This window comes from Peromyscus eremicus, chromosome 2 (genome assembly GCF_949786415.1).
Source record: "Peromyscus eremicus chromosome 2, PerEre_H2_v1, whole genome shotgun sequence".
In the NCBI taxonomy this organism is placed as follows: domain Eukaryota; kingdom Metazoa; phylum Chordata; class Mammalia; order Rodentia; family Cricetidae; genus Peromyscus; species Peromyscus eremicus.
The window spans coordinates 17,881,290-17,900,748 of NC_081417.1; the positions used below are offsets into that span (position 1 = coordinate 17,881,290).

General features: G+C 39.9%; 1 protein-coding gene across 2 annotated transcripts in view; it reads right to left on the bottom strand.

The window, feature by feature from the left end:
• The window catches only part of Otud6b (OTU deubiquitinase 6B), a 49,710-nt gene extending 30,485 nt beyond the window's left edge, over positions 1-19,225 (bottom strand). The window contains exons 1-7 of one of the 2 annotated variants that reach the window (XM_059253884.1): positions 18,898-19,224; positions 18,082-18,233; positions 15,077-15,157; positions 10,274-10,586; positions 8,219-8,280; positions 4,961-5,067; positions 4,235-4,285 (exon numbers count right to left, since the gene is read on the bottom strand). In XM_059253884.1, the coding sequence (XP_059109867.1) occupies positions 4,235-4,285; positions 4,961-5,067; positions 8,219-8,280; positions 10,274-10,586; positions 15,077-15,157; positions 18,082-18,233; positions 18,898-19,072 (941 nt within the window). In that variant the 5' untranslated portion in view covers positions 19,073-19,224. Of the gene's footprint in view, positions 1-1,992; positions 4,286-4,960; positions 5,068-8,218; positions 8,281-10,273; positions 10,587-15,076; positions 15,158-18,081; positions 18,234-18,897 lie in introns of those variants that run through there. The other variant, XM_059253883.1, reaches the window with a different exon arrangement.
• Positions 19,226-19,459: the final 234 nt, after the last annotated feature.

Genomic DNA, 19,459 nt, shown 5'->3' on the forward strand with positions numbered 1-19,459 from the left:
GGGTGGGTGCTGAGTGTGGAGAGTCAGGGGGTGCTGAGTGAGGAGAGTCAGGGGGTGTTGAGTGTGGAGAGTCAGGGTGGGTGCTGAGTGAGGAGAGTCAGGGGGTGCTGAGTGAGGAGAGTCAGGGTGGGTGCTGAGTGTGGAGAGTCAGGGTGGGTGCTGAGTGAGGTGAGTCAGGGTGGGTGCTGAGTGTGGAGAGTCAGGGTGGGTGCTGAGTGAGGAGAGTCAGGGTGGGTGCTGAGTGAGGAGAGTCAGGGTGGGTGCTGAGTGAGGAGAGTCAGGGTGGGTGCTGAGTGAGGAGAGTCAGGGTGGGTGCTGAGTGAGGAGAGTCAGGGTGGGTGCTGAGTGTGGAGAGTCAGGGTGGGTGCTGAGTGAGGAGAGTCAGGGTGGGTGCTGAGTGAGGAGAGTCAGGGTGGGTGCTGAGTGAGGAGCTGAGTGAGGACAGTCAGGGTGGGTGCTGAGTGAGGAGAGTCAGGGTGGGTGCTGAGTGAGGAGCTGAGTGAGGAGAGTCAGGGTGGGTGCTGAGTGAGGAGAGTCAGGGTGGGTGCTGAGTGTGGAGAGTCAGGGTGGGTGCTGAGTGTGGAGAGTCAGGGGGTGCTGAGTGAGGAGAGTCAGGGTGGGTGCTGAGTGATGAGAGTCAGGGTGGGTGCTGAGTGAGGAGCTGAGTGAGGAGAGTCAGGGTGGGTGCTGAGTGTGGAGAGTCAGGGTGGGTGCTGAGTGAGGAGAGTCAGGGTGGGTGCTGAGTGTGGAGAGTCAGGGTGGGTGCTGAGTGTGGAGAGTCAGGGGGTGCTGAGTGAGGAGAGTCAGGGTGAGTGCTGAGTGAGGAGAGTCAGGGTGGGTGCTGAGTGAGGAGAGTCAGGGTGGGTGCTGAGTGTGGAGAGTCAGGGTGGGTGCTGAGTGTGGAGAGTCAGGGGGTGCTGAGTGAGGAGAGTCAGGGTGGGTGCTGAGTGAGGAGAGTCAGGGTGGGTGCTGAGTGAGGAGCTGAGTGAGGAGAGTCAGGGTGGGTGCTGAGTGAGGAGAGTCAGGGTGGGTGCTGAGTGTGGAGAGTCAGGGTGGGTGCTGAGTGTGGAGAGTCAGGGGGTGCTGAGTGAGGAGAGTCAGGGTGGGTGCTGAGTGATGAGAGTCAGGGTGGGTGCTGAGTGAGGAGCTGAGTGAGGAGAGTCAGGGTGGGTGCTGAGTGTGGAGAGTCAGGGGGTGCTGAGTGAGGAGAGTCAGGGTGGGTGCTGAGTGTGGAGAGTCAGGGTGGGTGCTGAGTGTGGAGAGTCAGGGTGGGTGCTGAGTGAGGAGAGTCAGGGTGGGTGCTGAGTGAGGAGAGTCAGGGTTCAGTCAGAAGAAAACAAGAGTGGATTCAAGGAAAAGATTTGATGCTACCAGAGTTAAAAGATAGAGAAAAAAGATTTTTAAATAAGATTTAAATCAGGACAGAATAAATGCATCATACAAATTTAGAAAAAACACATTTGCTCAACTAATGTTAAAAACTAAAGTTATGAAACTATCAGTTACATTCTCAACAATTAGCTGATTTGCTCCTTCACTGGTTCTTGCCAATTTGATCAAGAAAATGTACTAACAATTATGTGTAGAAACCAATTCACACAGGCACCAACTGGCACAGATGTGCCTCCTATTGATTCCCATTCTTATGAATTTTCTTATTAATAATTTATGAATGAGAATCTTTTAAAAAAAAAACACTCATGAATCTTACAATGTTTTTAGGAGTTACTGATCCAAAGTAAACCTCCATTGACCAATGTGTCCTAAGCCTCACTTCTAATAGCAGCTTAACTAGCCATTACTTTATCATCTCTCTTTACTTTGGGCATAGTGACATGCCAATATATTTATAAAGTCCTTTAAATACAAGAATGTGTGGTTGTATTATCCTCAATATTTAAAGAAAAATAAGAGCTAGATAAAACTCTAAAGCAAAATGAGTTGTATTCTAAATTCTGAAACTGTTAAAAAAAAATTGACAATTTGAACATATATATGTTGATTCAACTCCTTTATATTTATTCTTTCGGCAAACGAGATAATATGAGCAAAGGTACCTTACTCATAATAGTTACATTCTTTGTTTTACTTTTTTACAGGCTGTAAACATTCGTAAGTGAATCAAATTCTTGGCTGAAGACAAATTCCAGATTCTGCCATATACATTTCCAATCAGGACTAAAGAACACTCGTGGGATTCCCATTTGACCAGCAGCAGCAGCAGCAGCAAATTTAATTCGCATATGTTGTCTTTAAATTAACAACTGCCATTCTTAAAAGACTTGTTTTTTTTTTTTCATTTAAAGCTAAAATGGTAGAAGTTGGCCATACACTTTATTCATAAATATACTGGCCATTTTAAAATAAAACATATACACAAAATACAGAAGTACATAATTAAGTACATTTAAATTCATGTCAAAACAACAAAACATTGATGAGTTATTTTAGACTTTCTTTGTTAAAAATGAAATTTTCAGTAACAAAGTTTCATAATATTTTGTTTTGTTAATCCTCAATGCTGATATTTTAACATGAAGATAATATTACTTTAAACTAAACTCAAAGCATTCAATTTACAACTTCATTCTTTTGCAAATTTCAAAAAAAAAAAAATCAGAAGTTACAAAGCAGGCACCCTTCAGAACACACTGTGTAGGAGGCAGAGCACGTTTTAGTCCGCTGGAATGATCTCAACAGGCCTGACTTGTCTGCTGAACAGTCTGCCAGCTTGCCACAGTGCTTGCTACCTGCTTTTAACATCATAAGCCCATTATTTACTCACAGACAGTATACATGGATCAAAAGCCCAAATATTATAAACGTGATGTTCAATCTTATTATATTTCTAACTTGAAAAGAAAACAGATCAAACCCGAAGTTTCATTTTCATAAATTTGTTTTGTTTTGTTGGTGCTAGAAACTGAACCTGGAGCCTCATGCATGATAAGCAAGTGCTCTCCTAGAGCTATGTCCCCATCCTATGGTACTGTGCTACATAAGAATAGCAGACATGTGAGTACGTGGGTACAATTCTTACAAAGAACACTGTTAGAAGTGATTTGAAATCCCAGTTACAAAAATCATTCCTCAGGAAACTGTTCTGTACTAATTTTCAGCTCTCGGCTCCTAAACAGTGGCCTTCGACTTTACCTATACATATAATAAAATAATTAGACATTTGAGTAGAAAAAAAAGTGATACAGTATGTAACAAAATAATCTCTAGCCAGGGCTTCTTTAAATCCTAGAAAGTGAGCATAAGCAGAGATCTTGTCAGAACAAACTGGAAAGGGGGCAGACTTAAGGAGAACGTGACCATGGCCCCTTCTGCACTACGAAAGCATCACTTTGCACAGGTGAGCAATGAAAGGCCACTGGGTATTCTCAGTGGAAAAAGGCTCCAGGGAAAGCAAAACCACTGAGAAGTGTTGAGGAAAATGTAAAAATTCTCAGTTGTGAGGAGAATAAAAACACAAAGTAACTCCAGCCTCAAGCTGAAAAAACAGCAACATAGAAGTCAGTCTTTTTAAAGCTATACACACAGAAAAGGGAAATCTCCAATTTGTTAAAAAGGTTGAAGACAGACACAATGAACACCTGTTTACCACGGATTTTGTTTCATTCCTTTGAACTTCACTGAACTTAATACTCACTTCTCATGTAAGTATTAAAAATTCCTAAAAGTAGTTTCTCCTTAGCTGCTGAGATGTGCTACATAACAAGTTTCATTCATCTTGCTGATCCTAGTAATATCGAAGTTACTATGATCACGCTCATTTCATAAGCATTAATAAACTTAATGACACTACAATATGCTCCTACGATGACAGAGTCTCCGTATTTTAAGAAAAATTATATCAAAATACTTACTTTGGGAATATAGAGTTGTGGTGCCAAAATTTAAAACAAATTTATTCAAAATCAGAATGTCCAAGATAACTAAAACTCATTAGTGAGAAGTGGAATACCTTGGTCTATGAATGATGTTCTCCACCACAGACTTTAAGTTCTAAGAATGCCATTAAGAGGGCACTGGTTCAAGTTAATCCAACATATTTCTAAAAAGCCTGCTAGCAAGCTTATTCATAAAACTGACTTAAGGTAGCTGTGTTTTTCAGTAGCATTTACAACAATCTAGCACTTGGTAGGAATATGCAGATTGGCACACTCTATAAAACATAGTGTAACATTTTGTAAACTAGCTGCAATTTTCAGTAGCTGAGTTCACCAACCGTGTGACAGAATTATAATGTTCTCCTAAGCCATATGCATGCCTCATGTATCTGAAATGAAAAAAAAAGGAAAGCACTAAGTCATTTTGAGGAGGTATTTACTATATGTAAATGAATATAGCATACTGACATACATAACTAAGCACCCCGAATGTCCCAATCCAGAGGTATCATTGACTCTATGCGCACATTCATTGAGCTCAACATCATGTCACAGTATTGGCAGTTAGCAAGCAGTTCCAATCACCAGTGGGGCAAAGGCTAAGATGCTAATGGTTCAATGAGCTCAAAGTTTCACTAAGTTCAAACCATTAATGAAGAACAGCTAGTAAGAAACTGGAGAAATAAACCCTCCATATTGACTGTGAGGAGCCAATTCTCACTCATGCAAATACATTCACAACATGAAGGGCTTTTTGAATGATCCCACCTTTTGTGCTAATTAAAACTTAGTTAATGTCAATTTGGGCAACACACAAAACCAGTGCTGAAATTTTACAGCCTTTTGAAAGGACTTTATTCTTAGCCCATAGAGAAAAAAATAGATCAACAGCCTAAGCAATTATGTAAACCACACATTCTGATGCTTTCTAGTTCTGACTGTCTTTAACATAAGCAGAATTAATTTAGCTAATTATAGCATTTTCATTAGTATACATAATCTAAATTTTTTTCACATCTTTTTGTCATAATTATGAAAAATAAGAGTAAACCTTAGATACTTACACTAGTACTAAAGGATTCCTTGGATACTCTTCACCGACTACAATAGGAGGAGCATCTGCTTGGAGTATCTCGATTGGTGTTTGTAAAATGTGAGACAGAGCTCTTAGCTATAGGGAAAAAAATAGACAGTAAGAGAAACAAAATTACAAATCTTACTCAAATCACAACTACTGAAGTACATACATAGAACATGGCAACCAGTCAGAGCAATGATGTGCTGCTCTGTTCATAATAGTACCAGGAGCTCGGGTAAGACACTTAGTATTTGCTGAATTGGTGAAAAAATTAAAAATAAATAAATACATAAGTAGGCAAAGGCTGCATTAAAGGCAGAAGTTTCTCAAGCCTTGGACACACAACAGTTTTGTAAAAATACCAATGTCAAATGTGGTGAAGTGGGTGAAGGACAGACTGTGATTATTATACCAGTCTCTGGCTTGAAAACATTCCATTTTTCTTAACGATACAATTTTGAAGTACTAGTGGCTAAGCACCAGATCAAATCATTACCAGCCAAGGGAAAGGGAACCTGGCAAAACATGGGGTTCACTTTTAAAAGTGTCTAGGATGACGCTGCTGCAGTCAGCATCAAGAACTGCTGCTCTGGAACTTTCAGCAAGAACGAGGTATGTATGTGAATTACTGTGGCCTATGATGGAATCTCCATCTGGTCAGCATGCTGTACTACCTTAATTTTGTAACATGCAATATAACCTTAGAGCTTAAAGCCTAACGAATAATAGCCACTAATAAAATAATGCTAATGGCAAATGACATACGATAACTAAGCACTATAATCATGTATATACTTTATGTGAATTAATTCATCCAGTCTTCATAATAACTTCATGGAGCAGATACTGGTGAGTTGGTTTCGGTTTGGGTTTTGTTAGAGACAGCTTGCCTGTTTGTTGATGTTGCTTGGACAAGAGTTCTCACCATGTAGCCCAGCTGGATGGGAACTTGCTATGTAAACCAGGCTGGCTTCAATTTGCAGAGGTCCTCCTGGCTCTGCATTCTAAGTACTAGTGTTACAGGTGTGAGCAGCCACACCCACTTTACTGTTATTTTTAACACCTAGAATCTGAAGTAGAAATATGCTAAAAGAATTCCCTGGGTCAAAGAGAAAGTTAAATGACCCTGTTAACTGAGGAAGCAGACTCTAGAACCTGAGTTCATAATCAAATCCATCACTACCAGCCTTTCAACATGGATTGCTAATGTGTGCATCAGCCCAATTACAAAAGTTACAAAAAGTACATGGAACCTTTATGAGGTTTTGAATGAATGTTGAAAATTAATTCAAGAATATGAAAAGGAGTCTATGCTACATGAACAAAATGAGATAAAATCCTATATTCTTTTGCAAACTATTCCTTTAAAACATTATTTTTAATTTTTTTAAAACTAGCACAGAATAGTGTGCAAGGCAATGTTTTCAAAAAGCCATACAATAGGGCCAGTGAGACGGCAAAGCAGATGCCCCTTGCCACCAACCTGACAACTTGAGTTGGTTGCACACGGTGAAAAAAGAACATCAACTCCTGAAAGTTTTCCTCTGACTGCAGTTAAGTCTGCTCTGGCACTCATGTGAACACACACACACACACACACACACACACTAAGGTTTGCTTTGGGCTTTGGTTCTGATTGATAATATATACATTTATCCCACTGTGAAAACAACAATTTGTACTTCAAAGGAATTCACAAGCAATCAATGAGCAAATAGCCTTCCAAAGATGTTTTTAAAAACTGTCTCAATTAAATGATCTCAATCTAACAGAATCAGGTCTCCAATATCATATTACTTTGTGAACCTTTTGAAGTAGTTCAAGTCTCTTTATTCTTGCCATCACAAAACTAGTGGGAACATCTGCAGAGTGTCTGAGTCAGGAGACAAAAATAATGGAGACAGTTCCCTCTGGTGGAGAGGTCTAACTATAGCACCGTATTAAAAAATGATTGCAAAGGAATTATGTATTTGCACCTCATCTTCAAACAAAGTTTAAGAGGTCTTCAGAGGCAGACTGAGGACAATCAGCCACCTTTATAGTACTAACACTGCTAGAGTCACTCGTCTGGCATCTGAGTTCACAAACTCTCATGCATCATGTCCTCCCTACCTTAAGCTAATATCACAGATTCAACTAAGTCATTTTAAAACTAGAGTTGGAAGACTCGTCCAAGGCACAAAGGAAAAGTTTGAGCATGAGCCTAGGATTTGCCACCTCATCCTTTCTCTACCATCTCAGACTGTTTTGTTGTAGTTAAGCACGATTAACAGTAAATTTTAAAAATTAGAGCTCAAAGACGTCATGTTAAGTTTCTATGTGTCTGAATATATTGTTTTCTTATACAACAATGTCAATGCATCAATTTATTGCCTTCAAGTAATACACTAATAAGCAGGAATTTAACAGATAATTGTAACAAATGTGTTTTGGTAAGTTTTATACAAAATAAAATTTTCATTTTGCATACCCTAGGCTGGTCTTAATGCTTCATACTCTGGCCTCAGCCTCCCTAGTGATAGAATTACAGGCATTTAATGTCTGATCCTGGTTCATTTCTATTTTTGATGTAAAGAATCAATTCCAACACTGATCTACTAGATTGAAATTCACTTTCATGGAATAAAATCTCTAATTTTTTTTTCTTTTTTTTTTTAAAGGTCTCTCCTTGGGCTGGAGAGATGGCTCAGAGGCTAAGAGCACTGGTTGCTCTTCCAGAGGTCCTGAGTTTAATTCCCAGCAACCACATGGTGGCTCACAACCATCTGTAATGAGATCTGGTGCTCTCTTCTGGCCTGCAGGAATACATGCAGAACATTGTATACATAATAAATAAATAAATCTTAAAAAAAAAAAAAAAGGTCTCTCCCTACATAACCCATGCTAGCATCCAAGACTGCACTACAGATGTGCACTATCACATCAAGTGAGTCTTCACTTTATTGTCTTCATTATTTTTTTAGATACAGAAAAATAAACAGATTGGCCGTAGAAGCATCACAAATGAAAACATTCAGATGCAACATCAGCTTCTATAAGTCATGATTCACTTACTCAAAAGTACATGGTCTAACTCTAGGGAAAGAATAGGTAACTCTCTATTTCTTTGTCAGTAGAGAAATGGCAAACGTAGAAAGGAAGGCATCTTCAAAGAGAAACTGGGTTTCACTGAAAAAACTGTGTGCAACCTACAAGTGGAATCCATATAATTTAACAGCCACACACTATGAACTTAGAGGCTTACCTCAAGCTGACCTCCCCATGCCGCAGTGTTTACAATGTCATCACAGTATTTTCTGAATTCCTCTGTAGAGAATACACCACAATTTTTATATCATGACACAATCCCTGATGAAAACATCCAAGTCCAGAACATCTCCCTTCTGTATCATGTCCTTTTAAAAATGTAATCTAATTCCCAAAAGCACATTGAATACACCCACCCCAACTTTCCACCATCTTTCTATCCAAGAGCAAAGCATTTCTACTCCTCGCCTTCAACCTGGGACCCAGAGATACAGGTTATTAACTGACTTTCCTCATCATCTAATGCAATGACTCCTAAGAGTGTCAACAAATTCACTATTCTGACAAATGTTCTACAGTCACAACTGCATGCGAAATGCCATACATGGTTAAAATATGTGGCATTTCTATAATTAGGCTTACTGTTAAGAGCCTACAGAAAGTGAAAGGACAAAGATCTCCAAATGGGTAGCAGCAAATAGTTTCTCAGCTTGTCATTTTACGTATCTTTACATGATTTGTATCAGTATCACTTTTAGTAAAGAGAGATTTTTCTGAATCTCTGAAAAAAGTAAAAGACCTAATCTCTGAGTTTACAATAGGCATATCATTGTACACATACACCTTTAAGTGCAGCATATTAAAATGAGCTAAACATGAGATGGAGAGATGGCTTAGTAGTTAACAGCATTTGCTGGTCTTCCAGAGAACCTGGGGTTATATTCCTAGCACCCATGGGAGAGCTCACATCTGTCTGTAACACCAGTTACAAATGATCTGATATCCTCTTTTGGTCTCCAAGGACATAAGGCTCACACACAGTGCATAGACATACATGTAGGCAAAACATCTATACATATAAAATGGAGCCAAACATCCTTCTGGGAAGAAAAGCTATGAGAACTAAAAGAAAAATATGCCCCATGTGTTAATCTCTTTTGCTATTAAGTCTGCATTTTCAAAACAGTACCTACTAGAATACCATGGCCTTCAATAAAAATTTACTAAACAAACTAACACTTTTGTCTTTTTCTTTGATACATGAATTGAATGATCTACTACTAGCAGAGTTGTGTAGACAAATTTAAGAACTCTGATACATGAAGTCACACTTGAGATCTATCCACAGATACCTAACACATGCCTCACTCACCACAAATGACCAACTCAACTGCTTGTGCTCATTCTGTCCATTCTGTGCTATGTTCTACCTTCTTCCATGAAGGGCAGGTTCCATTAAAGGAAAGTCAGCCTGAACCATCCCTTCTCTAGCCGCTCCCCCAATGGAAACTGCCATACCTACGATCGTCCTTACACTTCCTTATTCTTGAGTTCAAGGCCCGCCTGGGCTACAGAGTGAGTTCTAGGAAAGGCACAAAGCTACACAGAGAAACCCTGTCTTGAAAAACCAAAAAAAAAAAAAAAAAAAAACCATTTCCTTATTCTTAACATTCCTGAAGCCCTTCTAGATTTGGACTTGGTCTCAGACTTGTTTGCAAATTGTGCATGTTTTTGCAAGTTGTGAATTTTGTTTATTTATCATAAAAAACTGCTCCTTAATTATCAATTTACTTTAATAGGGGAGATTATTGTTCATGAAGGGTTGTGAAATCAAATTTTACTTAACTAGTAACCTTCCTAGCTATAGCTTATTATACTTCCCCGAGTATGATTAAGTTAGTTTTCACAATCATTGTTTGCTCATGGTCTTGAAGCCCTACACAAACACAAAGACTAATCAAAACTCACCTCCCTCTAACTTGGTTAAACATGAATTAACACACATCTTTCAATAATGACTAACCCTGCCCCTATCTTATTTTCTTAATGACTTACATATAGCAATAACATATTTTAACTCCAAAATTGTTAAGTACTTAAGAGATAAAGTAAAATATATCTACATCTATTCAAAGTATAGAAAATAATTCTGCCTACATTTTAATGATCTATATTCTTCACAAGAAAGAAAGGTCTTACATGCTACACCCAAGAAGCACTTCATTTGAAAACCAGAACCACTAACAAAATGTAGTGAAGAAAACTAAACTACCTGGAGTATACATATTTCCTGTATTGGGGTTTGTTAAAAACGGCAGGAAGTCTTCAGAATGACTTTGCATGTACTCGGCAGTCTGCTTCCGGAGGGCAGCCACAGTCAGAGCACAGTCCTGTTCTCTCAGCTGATCCTCAAGCGCACCATACATGCAATGACCATCAGACGGAATAGGTTTAATTTCCAATTCTCTGGCTGCCAATAGCTGAGCAAGTTTTTCACTCTCTACATGTCTGGCTCCAGATAAGTTCTCAATTTCAGCCTCAGCTATCCTTTCTTCCCGCTCCTTTTCCAACGCAGCCTTTTTTTCCTAGAACAAGAACACAGCAAAATTGATAATAATTAGTTAATTCACGTTTTGAAATTTTTTGCCATTTTCCTTCTCCCACAACTGTCCTCATAAGGTCTATTTAAAAATAGGTCAACAACTTTACTGGCTGATTTCAAAGTACTGTCTTAAGATTCAGTTGTCTGCTGAGCTTGCGAGGCAGAGGCACTTGGATCTCAGTGAGTTCGAGGCCAGCATGGTCTACATAACTAGTTCCAGGACAGCCAGGGCTACAGAATAAGACCCTTTCTCAAAAACACTAAAAAGATTCAGCTGTCCTCAGTCTTAAAGCACAGGATCACATGTAAGCCCAGACTAACCCAGTTGTATCCTTCTGCCACAGTGGATTTACTATGTTAAAACCACCTGAAGGGCACACAGGTACTACTTTCATCTGTTTTCCTTTTTTTTTTTTTTTTTTTTTTTTTGGTTTTTCGAGACAGGGTTTCTCTGTGTAGCTTTACGCCTTTTCCTGGAACTCGCTTTGGAGACCAGGCTGGCCTCAAACTCACAGAGATCCGCCTGCCTCTGCCTCCCGAGTGCTGGGATTAAAGGCGTGCGCCACCACCGCCTGGCTCATCTGTTTTCTTAAAGTGGATATAGCACCTCTACATATAGTTAATAAAGCAACCGACTTTTAAAAAGTTTGCTTGTATCTAATTCAGGTATTACAGATAGACTAAATCCCTCTAAATCCTAGTGCTCTCTAAAGCGCTGAGGACATATCCTCCCAGATTCCTCTTCTATGCACCATAATAAACCCAATACAATTACAGAAAATGTGGCACATCCTTTATAATAAAAATGGCATGATTCTTTATATAGTATCATTTGCTTTCTATTTAAACAAGGAAATACGAATTCTTGAGATTTTCCCATGACTACATATCCAGGCATGTTGTAGGGTTCAGTGAAGTCAACAAGAGATTTGTTAGTGAGTGCAGTGGGAAATTGGGGGGCAAAGGAGAAAATTCCCAATAGTTGTAGTAAGAATCACAAGCCAGAGAACATCCATGTTTTATAGCTAAAAACAATTCACAGAACTAGCACATAAGAGAAAAGTATCAAGAGATAAGGTTGCTGGCTAAAGACAGGTTACACATGATTATAAGCCACCATCCCAGGAGTGGGAATCAAACCCAGGTCCTCAAGAAGAGCAGCCAGTGCTCTTAACCACTAAGTCATCTTTCAAGTCCCTGAAAATCTTGATTTAGTAAATTACAGAGGGAAAAATGGTAAAGCAATTTTAACAATAGGTAAGGACTTTCCTGTTCTAACTTCGGTCCCCTTGGGACAGAACACGAAGGCACAATTCAATAAACTGAATGATTGCCATCATGTGCCATGTGAGAGAACGTCAAATGTTCGTTTGTGGGTTTAAGTACCTGAATCAAGCTAAGCAGTAATAGCTCACTAACAAAACATAAGCCAGCATAGGATTTTTCTTCCAGCTTGAACCATGAAAAAAGCAGCATGATTTACCTCACTGTTCACTACAACTGTGGATCTGGATATAAATCTTAAAACACAAGGTGGCACTATTACTTTATAAAAGACTAAAACCAGTTTCAGTTCAGTGGGGAGAGGAAGAATAAGCACCTTAGACATCTAATCCAAACCCCTCATTTTCCTCTTCTGAGGAAACAGCAGGCAGAAAGATTTCCAAAGGCCATACAGCTGGTTAGAGCACAGCAGGGACGGGGACAACACAGAGCTCCTTCTATGCAGGCACCTGAATCAGAATAAAGGTTGGAGCAGACGGCAGCTGCAGTTAATGTCATTCACTTTTTACTGACAGAATGGAACTTCACTCTATCCTCCAAGCCTGTAAGTCTCTGCTAACTTCTACCATTACCTTTTCTTGCCTAATGATCTGCTTCAGAAGTAAAAAGCAAATGAGTTTGCTTTCAGTAAATCAGGTGGGAAATGCATTGGATGCTTGTCTCTGTGGGAGTTTCCAACATTAGGTACTTTTCTACAAAGATAATGCTAGAGACAGAATGGCAATAAAGCCTACTAAAAAAAATAGATGGGAAACAAGAGTATGGATAAACTCAGAAACACATTGCTAGCAAAACTGGAGTCATGTTGATTTGGGCACTAGTCCCGATTTGTATTAAACTTTCTCTCTCACTGAGATAACCTAGATATCATCTTTCTCCTTTATAAAATAAAGACACTTAGATCTGATTCTATCTCTCAAATTCCTTATTTTTGGAAATCAATTATTTTATTTCTACCTTTTTTGGGGGGTGGGGATTGAAGCAGTTGGTTCTCTACTTCCACCAAGTGCGTTCCAGGGATTAAGTCAAGTCCTCATGCTAGGCAGCAAGCAACTTTATCCAATGAGCCATCTTGCTAGCCACAAATTCCTGAGTTTACTAAAATGCCCCCATGTTTCTCCAAACTAACAGACTCCAAGAGTCTCATGATAAATCACCATAATATTGCAATGCTTTTCTTCCAGAATTGTCTCTCTACCAAAAATGACTGCCAGTGGTTAACTGGCTTCTTAATCCTTGGTGCTCAGGCAAAAAGAACAGTTCCAAATAACCTAAAGTCGAATTTGCCCATCCTGAATTCAGGTTCCATTCCATTAAGCATTACAAACATTTAGTGTTCTCTGCTCCAAAAGCACACTAGATTAACAAGTAATAAACTGGGAACTATTTTCTCTGCCAAGTGATAATGCAATAGACTATAAATATTACTAAATTGTTCAGAGTATAGTTGGAAAATGTATTAAGTTCAGACAGGAGAGAAGTAACAAATTTTTAAAGAAGATACGTCTAGTTAGGGATAAACAGGCATTGGTAAAAGGAGGAGCTACAGCCTTGGACTTTAGATTTAAACAGGCTAGTATTAAATGAAGCAATTAATAAATACAAGTAAATTTTTTCAATTGTTATAGTACTTGCACACAAAACGCCTTGTTTTTGATATATAGAAAGAAAGTGACAATTGTAAAACCATGACAAAAAGAATGGCTATCATAAATAAGGAGCTGAACTAGAGTAGCCCTTCAAGATAGCATGAGTTCTAAATGATTCTTTGAAGTTCACAATGGTATTATTAGTCAAGAGCAAAATTCCATAAAAATATGATATTTCACTATTTGCAATATACAAAAAGAGATAGTGTCTTAGGCCTAATTTTTTAAGAGGACTATGATATACTAAACATAGTAAATGTTATCATTTGTTGACACTAGAGTTCTCCAGGCCTTGTATTAATGGTCCTGGCCAGTTTATCATTTAATATCCATAATAGGCCTATGACATGGTATCAGTTTCCCCCACCTACTATTGAAACTGAATGCAAATTCATGAGAGTGAGTGAAATGCAACCCTAATCTGGGGTTGGAGAGCAGCCTAGGGCCCTGTCTGACCCTCAAAAGCACAATTTAAGAAAAGGGAAAACACCCATTTTGTCCAACACTAACCTTCAATGCTCTACTATATTATGTACTAAAAAAACACTATGAAACACTTACATCTTAGAAAATATGAAGAATTAGTAAAAGCAGTATTCAGTACCAAAATACAAATATTAAACTTCCTTTTCTAAAGTGAAATGGCCTTAACCCCCCTCATGCCATTCTCATTAATACACTATTTCCAATAAATCTAATGCTGTATCTCATTCCCCCATTTGTTTTTATTATGTTATTTCTCCTGTATAGAATGTCTTTTGTCTAAACATTTATCTTTCCTTCAAATTATAATACATCATTAACACTTGACATAATGAAGTTTCCCTTCTCTGAATATTTAGTGTAATTAAACATTATATAAATAACAAAATAATTCTCTCAGAACTCTGGATCCCTGCGTGTTTTATTGTATTTCTAAGTTCAAATTTTTACTTTATCCCTGAGCGTTATTTTTTTTTAAATATATTTAAAGTTTATTTTTTAATTATGTGTGTTTGTTTGTGTGTGGGGGGGGTATGTGCATGTAAGTGCAGGTTCCCATGGAGACCAGAGGCATCAGATCTCCCTGGAGCTGGAGTTATAGATGGTTGTGAGCAGCCCCACAATCGGGAACCAACTGTGGTCTGAACCATCTTTGCAGCCTCCTGAGCACTAATTTTTAAACAGGGTTGTGCAGTCATATGACCCCAGTCTTTGAAATTTCTAAATTAAGTTTACAATAATGTATTTGTCTAAGAAAAAAAAAAAACAGTCCTTTTGCCTCCACTATAAGAACTGCAAACTAGACATCTTATTTTTCATTGTCTTATACCTATTATCTTCTGTAGAAGGAAATAAAACCTTCATAAGATTACTGTCAGGACTAAGTAAGATTTCAATATAAATAGCTTAGAATATTATCTGACATAAGACAAGCATTTATTAGACATTAGTTCAGGTCCCTAGACAAGGAACTTCATTTTTTTCTAATCTTTTCTTATATAATACCTAAGAAAGTATTGAGTACTAGCTTATATACTTGGTGATATTACTTTCATACCCGTCTCTTTTGTGCTTTTGAAATCCGAGGTGGTTGATTCTCAAGTACCAAGTTTGAAATGTTAACAGCAACAGAATCTATCTGAAGGAAAAAACATTAAAAAAAGGGAAGAAATTAATAAAAATGTTTATAACGTATTGAAAGTGTTAGGCTACTGAATTATTGAAAACCCCTTACTCCCAGTTTGAGCAGCAACCCTAGACACAATATTAAATAGTACGGTTGTCACCTTTCTCTACTTTCACGGATGAATTCGTAAAATTGCCAAGATTTTTCATAGCTCTCCAAAGACAAGACTCATTCTTACATACCTTCTATCCTTCTGGAACCTACTCTATTACTCTAAATACCTTACTTTCATTTCAGGGCATCTGTCTTGTCCATCAATGCAGACATACAAAATAATTTGTGCTCATCACTACCTTCATGTTCTTAAAGGTAACAACAGAGTCACTTCCCCGTGCTAATTAGCCAAAATTTAATGAGCACTAATTTCTGAGGCCAGAACTGAGCAATTTCTATCTTCTCCTAGCTACAAACTGACAGCTTCATTAACAATTTACAATCAACCCTAAACTTCAAAGGTTAACAGTGTTAAAGAAAAAAGTTAGCCTTCTACTTGGATAAACAGCTAGTATGTCATTACTGTAACTCAAACTAGTTTTTAGTATGATAAATATATAAAACTCAGCATCTGAAAACAGATGCAAAAGTCTCCAGAGACTATGTCCCAAGTGATAAAACTATCAAAATCTGATAGACTTCAAATTATTTAACAACTTTATTCAATCTATTCTTTGTTTGTTGGTTTGTTTTGTTTTGATTCTGCCAAAATTCGCATGATATTAACAAAAAACAGAATTCAGAATCGGGGCAAGGCCAAAAAGAAAACAAGTTTAAGTTAATGAAAAAGAGGACAGTTAAGGTGGGCTGGAGAATTTGCATCTTAGCAGGTAAGTGATGAACGGTTAAGAATCAAACTTTTCTTTCTCTTTGGAAATCTTGAAATAGAAGGCCTAAGAGAGCAAACCAAACACCCTACTGCTAGAAAACAGAGGGAGACAATTAGGAACAGCACAATGCTGACATGCCTGAACACTTAAAACAGCACACCTTGTTTTCACACTTATGTGTATGGGAGGTAAGAAGACAACTCTTTCTTCCCTGGAGGTTGAATTCTGGGATAGAACTCAGATGGTCAGGCTTAACCGCAAGACCCTTAGCCGGTGAGCTATACGGGCAGCCCCCATAAAAGTTCTCGTCGCAGCCGGGCGGTGGTGGCGCACGCCTTTAATCCCAGCACTCGGGAGGCAGAGCCAGGCGGATCTCTGAGTTCGAGGCCAGCCTGGGCTACCAAGTGAGTTCCAGGAGAGGCGCAAAGCTACACAGAGAAACCCTGTGTTGAAAAACCAAAAAAAAAAAAAAACAAAAGTTCTCGTCGCTTTCTTTTCTGTTGTTGTTGTTGGGTTTTGAGATAGGGGTCTTGCTATGAAGCCCAGGCTGGCCTCAATCTCACAACCTCCCTGCTTCTGCCTCCTGAGTGCTGGGACTATATATGTATCACATGCCAGGCTGGAGATAAAAGTATTTTAACAGTAAGGCAGGCCAGGAACATGATGACTGACTGGGTAATGGAATTAAAGACTTTGACACTGTATGTAACACTCTGTGTAAATGGACACACAGAAACTCTTCCCTTGCCAACAGAACAAAAATGAATGAAACCTTACGATGATGAGATCTTGCATAGAACTAAGAAATTCCTATCAACAGTAACTGAGTTTATAGAATATGACTCTTCATATTCAAAACTCATGCAACAAATTACTATATTATATAAAGGTATTAAGATGGCCTGGTTTTGTTTTTCTTTGTTTGTTTTCGAGAAAGGGTTTCTCTGTGTAGCCCTGGCTATCCTGGAACTCACTCTGACCAGGCTGACTTTTAACTCAGATCTAACTGCCTCTTCCTACCAAGTGCTGGGATTAAAGATGTGTGCCACCCACTGCAGGGATTGATGGCCTAGTTTTGAATTCTAGCTTTTGGCACTTAATAGCTATTATGACTTCGGGACAAAGATCTTAATCTAGGGGTTGGGGATTAGCTCAGTGGTAGAGCGCTTGAAGGCCCTGGGTTCGGTCCTCAGCTCTGAAAAAAAGGAAAAAAAACAGACCTTAATCTAAGTGTTTCCTACTGGAAAAGTGTGATTATCTCCATTTATTTAACAGAGATCGTTTTACAGGATTACTGACAATTAATTGAAATACTAGATACCATACAGTGCACAAAGTAGCTGGCATACACTGCTAGGTAGAATGATAAACACTGAAGAGATCATGTTAGCACACTCCCATACACACAAGAAGCATCCGTAAAACTTCATTCATTGCAACTGTTTCATGAAGCACTTTTTGTGACTTACGTATGATTTCACATCTGTTGTCCCATTTGTTTTTTATAGGAACCTGTAAACTGTGCACAAGATCATTTGTGCCACCATGTCATATGTGCAGAAAATTTATTCTCCGGCTGATTAACTTGCAGAGGTTATTCATCATTAATCCCTGACAAGCATTCTAGTCTTACAACTTTCACTCAAGAGAAAACTTCTCTAGCATACTTTATACTTTACATATTCATCATTGGGTTAAGTAAGTAGGTACTTCTTTTCTGATCTCCCTTAAAAAAATAAACAAACAAACCTGGTCACAAAATACAGAGGAAATGTAAAGCTGGGTGTGATGGTGCATGCCTATAATCCCAGCACTTGTGAAGTCAAGAGAGTAGGATCTGAAGTTCACGGTTCTCCCCTGCTACAAATCCAGATGGGTGGCAACCTGAACTACTGACACTTTGTCTCAAAAAATAATAATGATGTAATGTGACTTGTGGGTTGACTGCATGACTTGATCTCACTGTCAATTTTGTGAATGTACACAGTAAGCGGTTCAACAAACTCAGACAGCTGTTTCCAAAGGCTCAGAAACAAGCTTTATTCCCCATACCTTACTCTCCTTGAAAGTCAGTTTCAACTGCTCCAGTTCTTCCCTGTGCTTTTGCTCCATTTCTCTCTCCAACTTAGCTACATCTTCAATGAGTTGTTTCCTCCTCTTTTTGTCATTTTTGGGAACAGCGTTCTTCATTCCCTGAATTTTGGCTAAAAAGTTACCAAAACCATCGTGTCAGAGCCCCAGGAAGAGAGCGAAAAGCAGTAATAAGAGGTGAAGAGATGTAATTATAGAATGGAATGTGATTATAGAAGCAATTAGTCATGACACAACAATCAGCTACAGAGAAAGGCCCGGATGAGGCTTGAGATCCAACACAGCCCTCGTAAACACAACCCTGAAATTGTTTGGTTTTGACAGGGCAAAATGAAGTTTAAAAAAAAAAAAATCCCAATCGTTAAATTTTAAATTATAAACATTTCCGCCTTTCAAATATCTCTTTTGTGACCGTCAAGACAAAGTGAAGCAATTCAGACCACACCACTAAGGTCAAGTGTCAGGAGCTGGGCAGGAATGGGAAGGGAGGCAGAGGAGGTCCAAGACCTTGGCCTCCGGGCACATCCAGCAGCAGCCCATGCGTGGCACCGGCTGGGGGTCTGCTGCAGGCTGCACACGGGGACACCCCCCCAGGACTGCAAACCTAGGGCCGAGGGAGTGGGGGAGAGCTGGAGAGGGCAGACCGAAAGTTTCTGAGGGAGGAACATCTAGGATCCAGGCTGGGCGCCCCTCCGGGTTCTCGAGGGCACACGCCACGCTCCCAGCCCTGGGTGTAGGCGACCTTTAGGGTCCCGGCCCCGGCCCCGGCCCCGTCACCTTGCAGCTCCTTCTTCTCCTTGCGATGCCTTCTCACCAGCTGCTCCTCCTCGTCAAGCTCTTCAGCCAGGACCTCCTCCATGACTACCGGGTGGCCGGGCACTCGCGCTGCAGGAGCCCCGCACGGCAGGCGGCCCAGCACCTCCCACCCCTCAACCCTCACCCGGGGCGCCATTGGCCGCCGCCGAGGCCCAGCCCCGCCTCAAGGCGGCTCCGGATCCGGGACTAACCACTGACACCGGGAGAAGCCGGCCTGGGCCAGGGCGCCTGCGCGCGCACACCGCTCCCGGCGGCGCGCGGGAAGCTGGGACTCGGCGACGGGGAACGCTCCTGGCGCGGGGGTTTCTGCAGCACAAAGCTACGCGCGCGGCGATTGGCCCCGATGAGCGGCGCGCGGAGATGACGTCACGGGCGTGCTTTTGCGCAGCTTTCAATCTGTGCTTTGAACTGGTGCTTAGGCTGTGTACCCTCTCTCTAAGACACACTGACTTTTCGGGGTTTTGTTGTTGTTTTTTCAAACAAAGTGTAGATTGAGCCGGGCGGTGGTGGAGCACGCCTTTAA